We start from the raw sequence: 15046 nt of genomic DNA, 5'->3' as shown, positions 1-15046 counted from the left end.
GATCCCACTGCCCGATGGTAGCAGAGTCGGTCGTCACTGCTGAAGCTTCAGAGGCAGGACCAAGTACCGAAGTCCCCCCACCGCTGTGGCATCATGACACTTCATCTTCCCCTCAAATTCCCCCCCCCCCTTTTTTTTTTTCAAAATTTTCATTAGCCCCGAAGTCCTACAATTGATTGCCCATCAAACAAATTTATAAGCCCGACAATGGATCTCCCAAAAACACACTGCCTTGCATTCCCGTTCCTGGATCCCCCACACATGTCCCACAAGTGAAAAAAAATTTTGGAACTTACCCTGAACACTGGATTGTTTGTTTAAAAAGAAAAAAACACTCCGCTCCTACTGGGAAACAAAATCTGCCCACAGCACCCGTGTTTTGCAGTCATGTCCCGAGCCCATTCAGAAGCCCAAATTCCTACACTTTACTGATAATTCCCAAGCCACCAAAAACTGACCCCAACTATGATCGGCTAAAACAAATCGAGACCCCTAATTTCCTTCCTACGACCATTTATCTAACTTTTACTGTTTCCACTTATATTGTTTATATATTTAAGTTGGTGATACGGGCATGATCATTTTATTTGAGGATCTCAGCTTTGCCACATAGTTGGCAGCGTTTTCCTCCACATTTTGCCCTTCATTCCAGTAGTTTATTCTCCTTTCTACAATATACTCAAATGCGAGGACAAGGGTTTTGTTACAAGACCAAAGTTTTATAATCAGTCAGTGTGTTTTTAGGAGCATGCCTCCCTCTGTGCGCAGGGCTGTGGAGTCGGAGTCGTGGAGTCTGTGCTCATTTTGGTGGAGTCGGTATAAAATGGACCGACTCAGACTCCTAAAATATATAATAAATTGGGTACAGTAGTTCACTGCAGAATGTGCTGAATATTTTTTCATAGGAATTTGGGAAAGTTATGAAATGTCCTATAAATGGCTGTTCTATTCCTGATCTAAGGCTACATTCACACACAGCGTTTTTCCTGCGCTTTTTGAGGATATGTTTTTCAGCTGCAAAAGCAGATCAGCTTTTTAAAAAACCGCATCACCTGAAAGGTTTGAGCTCAAAGATAATGTTTTCAATAGCAAAAGCAGATTAGAAAAACGCCGCACAAACTCCCGAGATTTCAGTGCCGAGATCTCCATCTGCGCATGCGCGGCGGCCATTTTCCAGGAAGAAATCCATAGGAAAGCAGGCATGAAGCGGCAGAGACCGCCCCACGCTGAACGGGACAGAGCACGGCGGTGCCGGCAACCACCGGGGGACAGAGCGCGGCGGTGGCGGTAAGAACCGGGGGACAGCGCCACGGCAGCACTGGGGGACAGCACCACGACAAGTACTGGACACCTCCACGCTGAACGGGACAGAGCGCGGTGGTGGGGGTAAGAAGCGGGGGACAGAGCGCGGCAGTGGTGACAAGCACCAGGGACAGTGCCCCGCGGCGGCAAGCACTGGGGGACAGAGCACGGCGGTGGTGGCAAGCACCGAGGGACAGCGCCGGGGCAGCAAGCATCAGGGGACAGAGGGCAGTGGCAGTATCAGACACCGGCAGCGTCACGCTACACATCAAAACACCCCCTCATCCCAGCAGCAATGTTCCACTCCGGCCTCCTCCAGCACCACCCCCAGTAAGCAATAATACGCATGGATTATAAGATGCACCACCATTTTATTAAAAAAAGTTTTTTCCCTATTTTTCTCCTCAAAATTTGGGGTGCGTCTTATAATCCGGAGCGTCTTCTAAAGCGAAAAATACGATATATATATATATATATATATATATATATATACACATACATACACACACACACATACACACACACATATACACACACGTAATCAATATTATATAGTGTTACATATTTACGATTTATTACAGTTTTTTGTGTTCTAGAGTTGTATTCCAATAAATATATATTATGTTCTATCTAAATATCTTGATTATTGTACCATAAAAATGATTAAATGTCTGAGGTTCACATTGTACTACAATAAATTTTTCAGTTAAATATAAGCAATATGTGTTGGAGTCGGTGTAAGGGAAATTGAGGAGTCGGAGTCGCAGGTTTGGCTTACCGACTCCACAGCCCTGTCTGTGAGTAAAGGGGGTTTTACACTAAGCGATATCGCTAGCAATATCGCTAAAACGTCACTGGTTTTGTGACGTTATAGCGATATTGCTAGCGATATCGCTATGTGTGATACTTACCAGCGACCGGCTCCCCCGCTGTCCATCGCTGATCGCGCGAGAATGTCCGGCTCCATTTCTCGTCGGGCGCTTCCTGCTGAGACTTCCTGCTGTGACGACGAGCGACGCTGGACGCGGGCGGGAGGATGTCAGGATCGCTGTGTGTGAATGGTGAGTATCGTGCGCTGCGTCGCTGCTGCATCGCTGTGAGATCTTTCTGTATGAAAGCTCACTAGCGATCATTTAGCGATGCACCAGCGATCCTGACCGGGTGGGATCGCTGGTGCATCGCTAAATGTAAAAGGGCCTTAATACATCCTAGAAGGATTTTCTTGTTTTGCTCAATGTCTATGTCAGCTCTTAATGGGTCCTGGAATTTCTTCAATTTTACCCTAAAAACCAAATGGTGTGTCCAGAACTCACATTGCTGCCGTATTGGATGTACTTTTGAACACTGAAAATCTAGCGCACTCAAATTTGAGGCGTGTTCCTCAGAACATACACAAAAAAAAAAAAAAAAGAATCATAAAAGACAGTGGGAAAAAAAAATGAAAATTGTAAATGTTCAAACTTGTTTTGCATCAACTGCATAAAAAAAAAAAAAAAAATAGTGGTATCAAACTACTTACTACCTCCCTAGATAAATACATTAGAGGGTATAATGAACAAAAAAAAAAAAAAAAAAAAAAAAAACACATTTTATGGGAGATTTCTGTTGCTCTTGAACCACACAGGCTCTGCAAATATGAATTTCAAATAAAGCCAAATTTGTGTTCCAAAATTCACATTGTGCCCCATCCTGTCAGAGCACTGCTGTTTGTCCAAACAGAACTCTGACTACATATGGGGTATCACCGCACTCATAAAAAAAACAAAAAAAAAACAACAAATTGTTGGGCCCACTTTTTGGTGCAATCTCTGGCTCCTTCCCTTCTGAGCTCTGCCATGTGCCCAAACAGTGCTTTTTCCCCAGATATGTGGTATTGGCATGCTCAGAAATGCTAGCAGGTAGGAAGACGTTCGCAGGGCCCTGATCTAGGGGCCATGGACTTCCAGTGTGACCTGCAGCCCACAGTTCTGCAACTCTTTTTGATCTTTCTTGATACCCCTCTGGATTTGGTCTTTACGTGAGCAAGAAACCTCTGCACCGTAATGTACATTATTGCCCCAATAGCAGAGATCCACTTTATAGATATATCTAGTTCCAACAGTTTTTTTCTTTTTATTACATGATCCAAAACATACGCTGCGATATACTCCAAGAAAAGACCATACGCCAGCTGACAGCTTTCCTGGCACATCAGAGGCTTATGCGGAGTATGTGAGAACACTGGCTCGATGTCATACACTTGTTCAGCTTTGCCATGATGGCCGGGTCAGACAGTGCAGATGATCACATACTAATAGAGCCTAGAAAGAGGAAGTTTCAGAAAAGCCAAGTAGCAAGATCCAACTCCAGACAAAGATACGGAACTGAGAATTATCTAAGAATGTTGTCTCCAAACTTTTTCTCGATAGATAAGAAATTCTTCAACTACAACTTTTTTCTAGACTTTTGATGGTCACATTTCCTTAGTGTTAAGTAAACTGGTTTTGTCATAGCAACTTTTTTTTTTTTATATGTCCTATTACTCTATACAAAAAACGCCCCCAAGAGACACTGCCAACAATGGCCACAGCTTTCCCTCAAATTGTGAGATAAAGTCACTGGGTGACTTCCACCTGGTACTGCAGCAAATGAGCAGAGTGCAGGAAGAGCGACAGGACCAGCAACAGTCACGTATGAGACGCATCAAAGCTGTGGCACGCTAGCAAGAACTGTGGCTTATTTGCAGATCCGGGAGGGTCTAGGTGGTAGGGTCACCAAACCAGATGTCAACATCCAAACGTCTACAGAGGGATAAATAAGTATTTGATACACTGCCGATTTTGCAAATTTTCCCACCTACAAATAATTTGGAGGTCTGTAATTTTTATCGTAGGTACACTTCAACTGTGAGAGACAGAATCTAAAACTATAAACCAGAAAATCACATTGTATGATTTTTTACATCATTAAATTGCATTTTATTGCATGAAATAAGTATTTGATCACCAACCAACCAGCAAGAATTCTGGCTCTCACAGACCTGTTAAGTTTTTCTTTAAAAGGAACCTGTCAGCAGGATTGTGCACACTAACCTACAGCGTCAAGTTGGTGCCGTTATAGGTATTGTTTTAATCAGTATAACAGAACCAACCTGACAATGTCTGTAGTTTACTGAGAAAAATCCTGCCGACAGTTTCACTTTAAGGGTATGTGCACACGTTGCGGAATCGAGTGCGGATTTCGCCTGCGTTTTTACACCTGAAGATTCCTAGAATGGAATAGGTGTAAAAACGCTGCGGAATCGGCACAAAGAATTGACATGCTGTGGAAAATAAACAGCTGCGTTTCCGCACGGATTTTTCCGTAGCATGTGCACAGCGGTTTTTGTTTTCCATAGGATAACGTGGTACTGTACATCCCTTGGAAAACTGCTGAGGATCTGCAGACAAATCTACGTGTGCATATACCCTAAGGCTATGTGCCCACGTTGCGTGTTAAAATGCACACTAAAAACCAGACTCCTTCCCAGAAATCGCGCGTTTTTTTCCACGCGATTTCACCGCGATTCTGTTCGCGATTTTCTCAAGCACTTTCCAAGCGATTTGAAGCATCGCTTGGAAAGTGATTGACAGGTTGGTCACACTCGTCAAACATAGTGTTTGACAAGTGTGAGCAGCTTTTTACTAATTGAGGCATCAATAGTAAAAGATAAAATGTTTATAAAAAAAAAAAATAAAAAAAAAAATATCGGGGTATATTTACCTTCCGACGTCCCGCGCTGCCATCCCGGGCCTCATCGTTCCCCGCGATGCCTTGCGAGACCTGTGATGACGTTGGTCTCGCGTTACTATAGCGATCTCGCGAGACCGCTAGAGTCACGCGAGACTATGTCATCACAGGACCTTGCCGCAAGGCATTACTGGGAACGCTTAGGCCGGGAATGCAGCGCGGGACGTCGGAAGGTAAATATACCCCGATTTTTTATTTTTTATTCTTTTTCTTACAGGGGTATGGTGCCCAGGGCCTGGAGGACAGTCTCCTCTCCTCCACACCGTGGGTACCAACCGCACATGAGACGCTTAACTTCCCGCATGGTGGGCATAGCCACATGCGGGAAGTAAGCGATTCTCATGCATTCCTATGGGTGCGGAATCGCGGCAATTCTTTGCGATTCCGCACAAAAGAATGAGCATGCTGCGATTTTTTCCCGCTGCGATTCCGCTGCGGAAAAAAGCGCAGCATTAGCACAGCATGTGCGGAATGCCATAGGAATGCATGGGGGGCGTTCTGTACACGATTTTTAAACGTTTTTGCGCCGAAAATCGCGGCAAAAACGCTTAAAAATCGCATCGTGGGCACACAGCCTAAGAAGCCCTCCTGCTCTGCACTCATTACCTGTATCACTTTCTCCTGCTTGAACTTGTTACCTATAAAATATACCTGTCCACACATTCAATCACACTCCAACCTCTCCACATGGCCAAGACCAGAGAGCTGCTGAAGACACCAGGAACAAAATTGTAGACCTGCACAAGGCTGGGATGGACTAAAGGACAATATCCAAGCAGCTTAGTGAGAAGGTAACAACTGCTGGCACAATTATTAGAAAATGAAAAGACACAAGATGACTGCCAATCTTCCTCTGTCTGGAGCTCTATGCAGGATCTTACCTCGTGGGGTAAGGAAGATTCTGAAAGAGGTCAGGAAATAGCCCAGAACTAAACATAAGGACCTGGTCAATGACTTGAAAAGAGATTGGACCACAGTCTCAAACATTACCATTAGTAACATACTACACTGTCATGGATTAAAATCCTGCAGGGCATGCAAGGTTCCCCTGCTCACACCAGCACATGTCCAGGCCTGTTAGAAGTTCGCCAATGACCATCTCGATGATCCAGAGGAGGCATAGGAGAAGGTTGTGTGGTCAGATGAGACCAAAATAGAACTTTTTGTCATCAACTCCACTCATCCTTCTTCTAAACAAGGTGAGTACAACTCCAAAAGATCGTCCCAACCGTGAAGCATGATGGAGGAAACATCATATTTTCAGGATGCTTTTCTGCAAAGGGGACAGGCCAACTCCATCATATGAAAAAGAGGATGGATGGGGTCATGTATTGCAAGATTTTGGCCTACAACCTTCTTCCCTCAGTAATGGCATTGAAGATGGGTCTTTGCTGGGTCTTCCAGCATAATAATGACCAGAAACACACAGCCAGGGCAACTAAAAAGTGGCTCCGTAAGAAGTATTTCAAGGTCCTGGAGTGGCCTAGCCAGTCTCCAGACCTGAAACCAATAGAAAATCTTTGGAGGGAGCTGAAAATCAATGTTACCCAGTGACAGATCCAAAACCTGAAAGATTTGGAGAAGGTTTGTATGGATGAATGGGGCCCAAAAATCCCTGCTGCAGTGTGTGCAAACTTGGTCAATAACTACAGGAAACATCCGACCTCTAACTTCAAGCAAGGGTTTCTGTACCAAATATTATAGTATTTTTTGGACTGTAAAACGCACCTTTTTCCTCTAAAAATGTGGCGTAAAATTGGGGGGATGCGGCAGCGGCGGACCAGCAGGTCACAGGAGGCAGGAACCGGATGCTGCGGTTAAACTCTTGTTCCAGCTGCTAAAGAGAAATTAATACTCCCTGCATTCCATACCTATGGGAGTGGAAAGCAGTGAATAGTCATTTCTCTATAATAGCAGCCATTCCGTTAGCCTCAGCAGCCAGCTTCCTGCAGCTTCCAGACATTCACATGTGTCCGCTACTTAAGGGAATGAATATTCATTGGTCTGCACTCCCACGGACGTGGAATGCAGGGAATATTCATTCCCTTTAGTAGCGGCACCCATGAACGCCTGGCAGTAGCAGGAAGCCGGTGGCTGCAGCTCACACTATGCGCGTTAATAAAGAGAAATGAATATTCACTGCTCTCCATGCACATAGTACCGGCATGGAGAACAGTGAGTATTCCAGCAGCTGTCTTTCGGCTTGTAAGCAGCGCATGACGTCACTGCAATGCGCTGCTTACAAGTATAAAGCAGCTGCTTGCATCCGAACAAGACGCTGCGAGGGAGAGCAGGAAGGCAAGTATAATGGCTTATGGGTTTTTTATGTTTTTATGATGGAGCCATGCCTACCAGGCTAGGGATGGGGGAGGGGGGGACCATGCCTACCAGGCTAGGGATGGGGGGACCATATAAACCAGGATGGGCATAGTTGACCACATTTTTTGCTTCAATTTTTTTTTTTCTAATTTACTCCTCTAAAACCTAATTGCGTCTTATCGTCCGATGCGTCTTTTAGTCCGAAAAAAAATGCAAGTTGTTTTTCTATTGTATCAAATACTTATTTTATGTAATAAACTGCAAGTTAATTACCATATATAAAAATCATACAATGTGATTTTCTGGCTATTTTTAGATTCTGTCTCTGATAATTGAAGTGTACCTACGATAATTACAGACCTCTCCATTCTTTGCAGGTGGGAAAACTTGCAAAGTCAGCAGTGTATCAAATACTTATTTTCCCTACTGTATGTACAGTGGGGAAAAAAAGTATTTAGTCAGTCAGCAATAGTGCAAGTTCCACCACTTAAAAAGATGAGAGGCGTCTGTAATTTACATCATAGGTAGACCTCAACTATGGGAGACAAACTGAGAAAAAAAAATCCAGAAAATCACATTATCTGTTTTTTTTTCATTTTATTTGCATATTATGGTGGAAAATAAGTATTTGGTCAGAAACAAGCAATCAAGATTTCTGGCTCTCACAGACCTGTAACTTCTTCTTTAAGAGTCTCCTCTTTCCTCCACTCATTACCTGTAGTAATGGCACCTGTTTAAACTTGTTATCAGTATAAAAAGACACCTGTGCACACCCTCAAACAGTCTGACTCCAAACTCCACTATGGTGAAGACCAAAGAGCTGTCAAAGGACACCAGAAACAAAATTGTAGCCCTGCACCAGGCTGGGAAGACTGAATCTGCAATAGCCAACCAGCTTGGAGTGAAGAAATCAACTGTGGGAGCAATAATTAGAAAATGGAAGACATGCAAGACCACTAATAATCTCCCTCGATCTGGTGCTCCACGCAAAATCCCACCCCGTGGGGTCAGAATGATCACAAAGAACGGTGAGCAAAAATCCCAGAACCACGCGGGGGGGACCTAGTGAATGAACTGCAGAGAGCTGGGACCAATGTAACAAGGCCTACCATAAGTAACACACTACGCCACCATGGACTCAGATCCTGCAGTGCCAGACGTGTCCCACTGCTTAAGCCTGTACATGTCCGGGCCCATCTGAAGTTTGCTAGAGAGCATTTGGATGATCCAGAGGAGTTTTGGGAGAATGTCCTATGGTCTGATGAAACCAAACTGGAACTGTTTGGTAGAAACACAACTTGTCGTGTTTGGAGGAAAAAGAATACTGAGTTGCATCCATCAAACACCATACCTACTGTAAAGCATGGTGGTGGAAACATCATGCTTTGGGGCTGTTTCTCTGCAAAGGGGCCAGGACGACTGATCCGGGTACATGAAAGAATGAATGGGGCCATGTATCGTGAGATTTTGAGTGCAAACCTCCTTCCATCAGCAAGGGCATTGAAGATGAAATGTGGCTGGGTCTTTCAACATGACAATGATCCAAAGCACACCGCCAGGGCAACGAAGGAGTGGCTTCGTAAGAAGCATTTCAAGGTCCTGGAGTGGCCTAGCCAGTCTCCAGATCTCAACCCTATAGAAAACCTTTGGAGGGAGTTGAAAGTCCGTGTTGCCAAGCGAAAAGCCAAAAACATCACTGCTCTAGAGGAGATCTGCATGGAGGAATGGGCCAACATACCAACAACAGTGTGTGGCAACCTTGTGAAGACTTACAGAAAACGTTTGACCTCTGTCATTGCCAACAAAGGATATATCACAAAGTATTGAGATGAAATTTTGTTTCTGACCAAATACTTATTTTCCACCATAATATGCAAATAAAATGAAAAAAAAAAACAGACAATGTGATTTTCTGGATTTTTTTTTCTCAGTTTGTCTCCCATAGTTGAGGTCTACCTATGATGTAAATTACAGACGCCTCTCATCTTTTTAAGTGGTGGAACTTGCACTATTGCTGACTGACTAAATACTTTTTTTCCCCACTGTATGTATGTACGATGTACGGACTAGCTGCGGGTCCCTTAACATGAGCTTGACCACGTCATATGCTGTTAATATATACACAAAAGAAAATTAGAGCAAAAAAGATCCACGAAAGAAATAATAAAAATAGAATACTTTTATTAATCTCATAAATGAGTCACCAATGCATATTATTAAAAACAAGGTCACAATGATACAAAGTTCAGTTAGAGGAGGGATAAAGGTGCAGAAAACACACATGCAGTAGCACAATACAACCAGGCAAGGATACAATAAAGTGACAGTGCTTCAATTTATATCAAAGTAGATAAAAACGCCTATGATCATAGCCCCCCTGACGAAGCCTACGTGAAACGCGCGTAGGGGCTACACGTGTGGTGCACACGACAACCATGGGTAAGATTATATAATTATCATGACCCGTGTTGTGGTCGTTTTTTCTAGTCACATGTGTCCTACTAGGATTAAGTACTTTCTCTGATATGGCCACACACTAGGCGTTTTTATCTACTTTGATATAAATTGAAGCACTGTCACTTTATTGTATCCTTGCCAGGTTGTATTGTGCTACTGCATGTGTTTTTTCTGCAGCTGTATCCCTCCTCTAACGGAACTTTGTATCATTGTGACCTTTTTAAGAATATGCATTGGTGACTCATTTATGAGATTAATAAAAGTATTCTATTTTTATTATTTCTTTCGTGGATCTTTCTTACTCTAATTTTCTTTTGTGTATATGGTATTCTGAGAGTAATTCCATGGCTAGTGCATGTGAAGAGGTAGTCCTTCTGGGTCAGGGCCACTTTCTATAATATGTCTACTGTCCGTAGGTTTTTGTTTGTCATATGCTGTTAAGTTCGGTCAGAAGACCCACAAACCGTCCATGCATCATGGTCCGTACTCAGATGGTAATACATGGATGCCTGAGTTCTGCCTAAGGCTATGTCCACAAGTGTCGGATTAGCCTCCGCATTTAGGGGAGGATCCATAGCAAAAATCGGAGGCCGACACTTGGATTTCTGCAAAGTTTGATGTGCCATGAATAGACAAGAGGAATCAGATATCTTTTCCACATGTAATGCCATTTCTTTTTGCAGATTTTTATCAGTGGCACAGTCAAAACTGACATCAGATTTTTTTTGGAAAGTTGTATGAATAGTCGAATGATCATTCTACCAATAGCCAACAGCTCTCTCTCGACTCTGCCATACACAGGAACGCTCGCTCAGCCGAGTTCTCTACGAGAAAGCAGCTGCCAGGCTTTTCAGGAGGTGGCGTATTTCGCCGAGAATGAAAAGATCATCTGCCCAAAAATCAGATATGTCAGATGATGCCTGGAAAGAGTCAAAAGGCCTCCATACACAGACTGTTGGCCGATGTCTAGACTGAAAGATTTCAAGAGGATTTCGGCGTTCAATCCACAATGAAATCCTCATCAAATTTTGAACAAGCCAAAGGGAGACCGAACGTGCAGACGACCATAGCATCTCACATGAATACCATAACTATAGGGATCTAGGTTCAGTTCAGAAGATCCACGGGGTCCGTATCTTGTGGCCTTAATATAGATGTTAAAATGTAATCTCAAGTGAAGTTGGGCAGATGCGATGACAAATATCCCACAACATTCACATATGACGACTCCACCACATATCAGCAGCGTAGACTGTTACTGCCCCCAGTATGGACCAGGGATGGCACAACTGGCATCATAGTAATCTTTATGGATTATTACACTGCTTTCCAGGAAAACACTGGGTGGGGACGGAGAGCAGACAACAGGACTATTGTGCGTGTGAATGGGATGTCAGAGAAACTAGGAGACAGCCTCAGACAGCTCAGGAGCTGTAATCATTGCACTATGGCATCATAAACTGAGCAACCAGAGGTCTTGGCTGCTGCAGAAGCTTTCTAGTGAGGCGGACAATCAACAGGCTCCATGTCCGATATATGTATGATACTAAGACTAGTATTATCCTGTAAGGAGGCACATTTATTAATACTGGTGGTGCCAAAGAAAACGCACATAATTGAGAAATATAGCTCTGAAATCAAGCAGGTTACACCAGATTAGCAAAGAAAAACGTGGTCCATTTACGGACCGGGACGCCTTACCATCCGGGGGGTCTCCTGCCCGGAACTTACAAACACACACACACAACTTGGTGCAATTTGTTTACAACTATTTTAAAGCTGCAATTCTGTTCCAAAAAAAATTCAAATATCCAAGTTACAGACAGGTGGCTTGCAACACACATTGAAGTTTATGGCAAGCGAGTTGTGTGAGGCTTGTGACCAGCAACAGAAAATCTAGGTTGGCATCCAATGATTCGTGGGTGGCAACACGACCTGTGCCCTACCCGACGGCAACACCGATTTGCAAATGTTTACAAACATGATCGATACTCTGCTGTGTGACAAGTTGTCTGTGATTTGGCTTTTTTTTTGTTATTCTCCAATCAGGAAAAAAAAAAAAAAAAAAAAAAAAAGCATCACCCTTGTAGTCCCAGACTTTTGGAAACATTTGAGACAGTGCAATGGTCAATCATGATACACAACCATTGGATGCAGTTACACAGGGCGACACCGTGATCTCATCGCATGACACGTCACTGTGTAGCCCAAACAATAAAGGGGCAGCCCAGGCTCGGCGTTTGCATACATGCAGCCAAATGCTGAGTAGACATGTGTGGCTTCACTCAATACAAGTGAATTGTCTAAGAGTATGCAAATCACATGACTGTCCGGTGCCGCCACATCATGACAGCGCGCACTGTGCTAGCTGTGAGGATTCACAAGTCTTCAGTCACATAGAGAAACTGGAGACTTGTAGCCCAAGGCCGGATAACCCCTTCAATGTTAGGATAATCTGATCAACGATACACCGGACCATTTATACTAAGGCTATGTGCACACGTAGTTTTCCGCGCGGATTTTGGAAAAACTGCAGGTCAAAAAGACCTGCGATTTCACACCTCTACAATGGAGGAGATGTGAAACCGCAGCGGATTCCGCACAAACAATTGACATGCTGCAGATTGTAACCCGCGGAAAAATCCGCAGCATGTGCACAGCGTTTTTGGTTTTACCATTGGAAACAATGGTACTGTAACAATGCAGCAGAAACTGCTGCGGACCCGCAGGGCCAGAAACGCTGCGGATCCGCAGCAGAATCCGCACCGTGTGCACATGGCCTAAGGGTTCAACCATCAGCATGGCGGACAATACACTTGTGCAAAACACCAAGTGACTGACCCTAAACGTCTGACCGGGTCATACGTGTGTGGTTTCAGCTGGCAATGGTGGGGGAAAAAAAAAAAACTAAACTTACAGATCACAGGCAACTTTAGTGGGCCACTGAACGTGTTGTTAAACAAGTGTTGGCCAAATATAGGCTATTTTGACCCAACTTTTTGCCTGGAGGGGATGTCTGGTTTTGGAAAACCCTTGTTCCTCAGCAGCAGTATAAGAAAAAAAAAAAAAGTTGGCTTCACTCTCCCTTTCCAGGTCCAGCATTGACGCTCCCGATGTTGGTTATTGTCCGAAGCGCTGACACATCGACAGCGCTGCAGCCAAACACTGAGCTCTGCGGCTCCTGACATCAACTTGTCCAGATTGGCTGAACGCACATTGATTGGCTGCGGTGCTGTCGATGTGATGTCGGCGCTGCAGACAATAACGGACACTGGCTTCCCAAACCCGGGAAATTCCTTTAACGCCCCCCTCCTTCTCCATACAGTCATCCGGCCACGGCGATACTAGCGGGACTGCGTGAAATGTATGGCGCCCTCCCGACTGACACTGGACAAGGATGGTGCCCCACTCCTTTGGTTTTGGCAGCGGCTTCCTTCTCTCCCCCCATTGTAAATGCTGCTGCTCCGCCGAGGACGGCGCTCATCCGTCTTGGAGTCAGACCGCAGCGATCTGCTTTTGGAATAAAGGCCGAATATCAGTTTCTTAATTCTTGGAGTTGAGCAAAAAGCTTAGCCGTACCCCGGTCCGGAGGCCACGTCATCAGCGGTCAGCGTCTGCCCGACCAGAGCGCTGTAAACCCAGGTGGGTGCTCCTCGGGGGAGGGGCGGCCGATATTGTGTGGTCACATGACTTCTTATTGACTAAAAAGTGCAAATAATGGGCAAAACGTTACGACGACCGCCGCGCCACACGGATGGAAAGTGCAACTATACATAGCGGAAAATTTAAAAAAAAGTGTCCGGTGTCACCGGCCAGACTCACCTGCATAGTGGTCAAACACGGTGGGCACGTACTCCTCCGGGAAGGCGTCGTTGGCGTAGCTCATGAGCAGACAAGTTTTGCCCACCGCCCCGTCGCCCACCACCACACATTTCAGCATACTACTGCCACTCCCGCTCGCCATGGGTCTTCCTCATTTTAGGGAGAATGCCCCGCATGCCATGCCCGCCAGCGCGCTCCCAAAGGTGTGCGCCAGTCCCCGGCTGTGGTGGCGGCACGGCTGACACAATGGAGCTGCCGGGAAGTTTGTGGCGCGCATCTCCCGGCCGCGCACCGAGCCGTCCTCCTCTTCCTTCCCCCGTAAAATAAGATTATTGCTTCCAAAGTGTGCACTTGTCCCCCCTCCCCCAACTCGTGAGGGCTCCGCACTTTCCGGCGCTGCAGTCTCAGCCTAGCTTGGCTGTGGGGGGTGCAGCCTGCTAATGTGCTGAGCAAGGGAGCGTCTGCAAAGAGCCGCCCGCACCCCGGGCCGAAGACACTGAGGCGGCCTCATGTCCGGGGGCCAGCGCCTGTCCGCGCACAGCGGGGCATCAGCAGCAGGGACCGCGACCCCTCACTACAGCACAACCCCCTACAGCACTTTTATGAAAAACAGATTTATTTATTTTTTGCAATACATTCTGAAGTTTTTATCTTTATAATTTTGGGGCTTTGATTTCTTTTATTCCTTTTTTGGAGGGAGGGCAAAATGACCAGAAAAACCATGATTCTGCAGCTTATTTTATATTTTTTTTGGCCGGGCCCTACTCTATTCTTACCTATTAAACATTTGCTAAAATATCCAATACAATTTAGGGATATTTTTTATTTATTTTTCAATTTTTAATATGACCAATAATATCACATCCAAAGGGACAAATACCACCACACCATGTCCAGACCACATATTACCACCACATAGTGACCTATAATACCACATACATGGAACAAATACAGCCACACCATGACCAGACCACATATTACCACCACAGAGACAGAATAATAGCACATACAAGGGACAAATACCACCACACCGTGTCCCAACCACATATTACCACCACATGGTGACCAATAATACCACATACAAGTAACAAATACAGCCACACCGTGACCAGACCACATATTGCCACCAGTGACAGAATAATAGCACATACAAGGAACAAATACCACGGCACCATGCCCAGACCACATATTACCACCACATGGTGACTGAATACTACAATACTGATCATTAATAAAAATACATAATACTAGCACCATAAGTGTTATTATACACAAGAGATCTGTACTTAGCATGTAGTGTCTGTGTACAGATAATACAGTGATCACCGGTGACATTATGCACAGGACCTCTGTATATAGTATACAGTGTACAGGTAAT

The 15046-nt window shown here is 44.8% G+C and overlaps 1 protein-coding gene across 1 annotated transcript in view; it reads right to left on the bottom strand.

Moving 5' to 3' along the window:
* Positions 1-14141, bottom strand: part of RHOQ (ras homolog family member Q) — a 60211-nt gene extending 46070 nt beyond the window's left edge. Inside the window, exon 1 of the mRNA XM_073553996.1 lies at positions 13669-14141. Within this exon, the coding sequence (XP_073410097.1) occupies positions 13669-13810 (142 nt within the window). The 5' untranslated portion in view covers positions 13811-14141. The remainder of the gene's footprint in view (positions 1-13668) is intronic.
* Positions 14142-15046: the final 905 nt, after the last annotated feature.

The sequence above is a fragment of the Dendrobates tinctorius genome, unplaced genomic scaffold (genome assembly GCF_039654945.1).
Source record: "Dendrobates tinctorius isolate UK_male_01 unplaced genomic scaffold, ASM3965494v1 ptg000205l, whole genome shotgun sequence".
NCBI lineage: Eukaryota > Metazoa > Chordata > Amphibia > Anura > Dendrobatidae > Dendrobates > Dendrobates tinctorius.
Note: the sequence above shows the minus strand (reverse complement) of the source record. Positions and strands in the feature narration are given on the sequence as shown.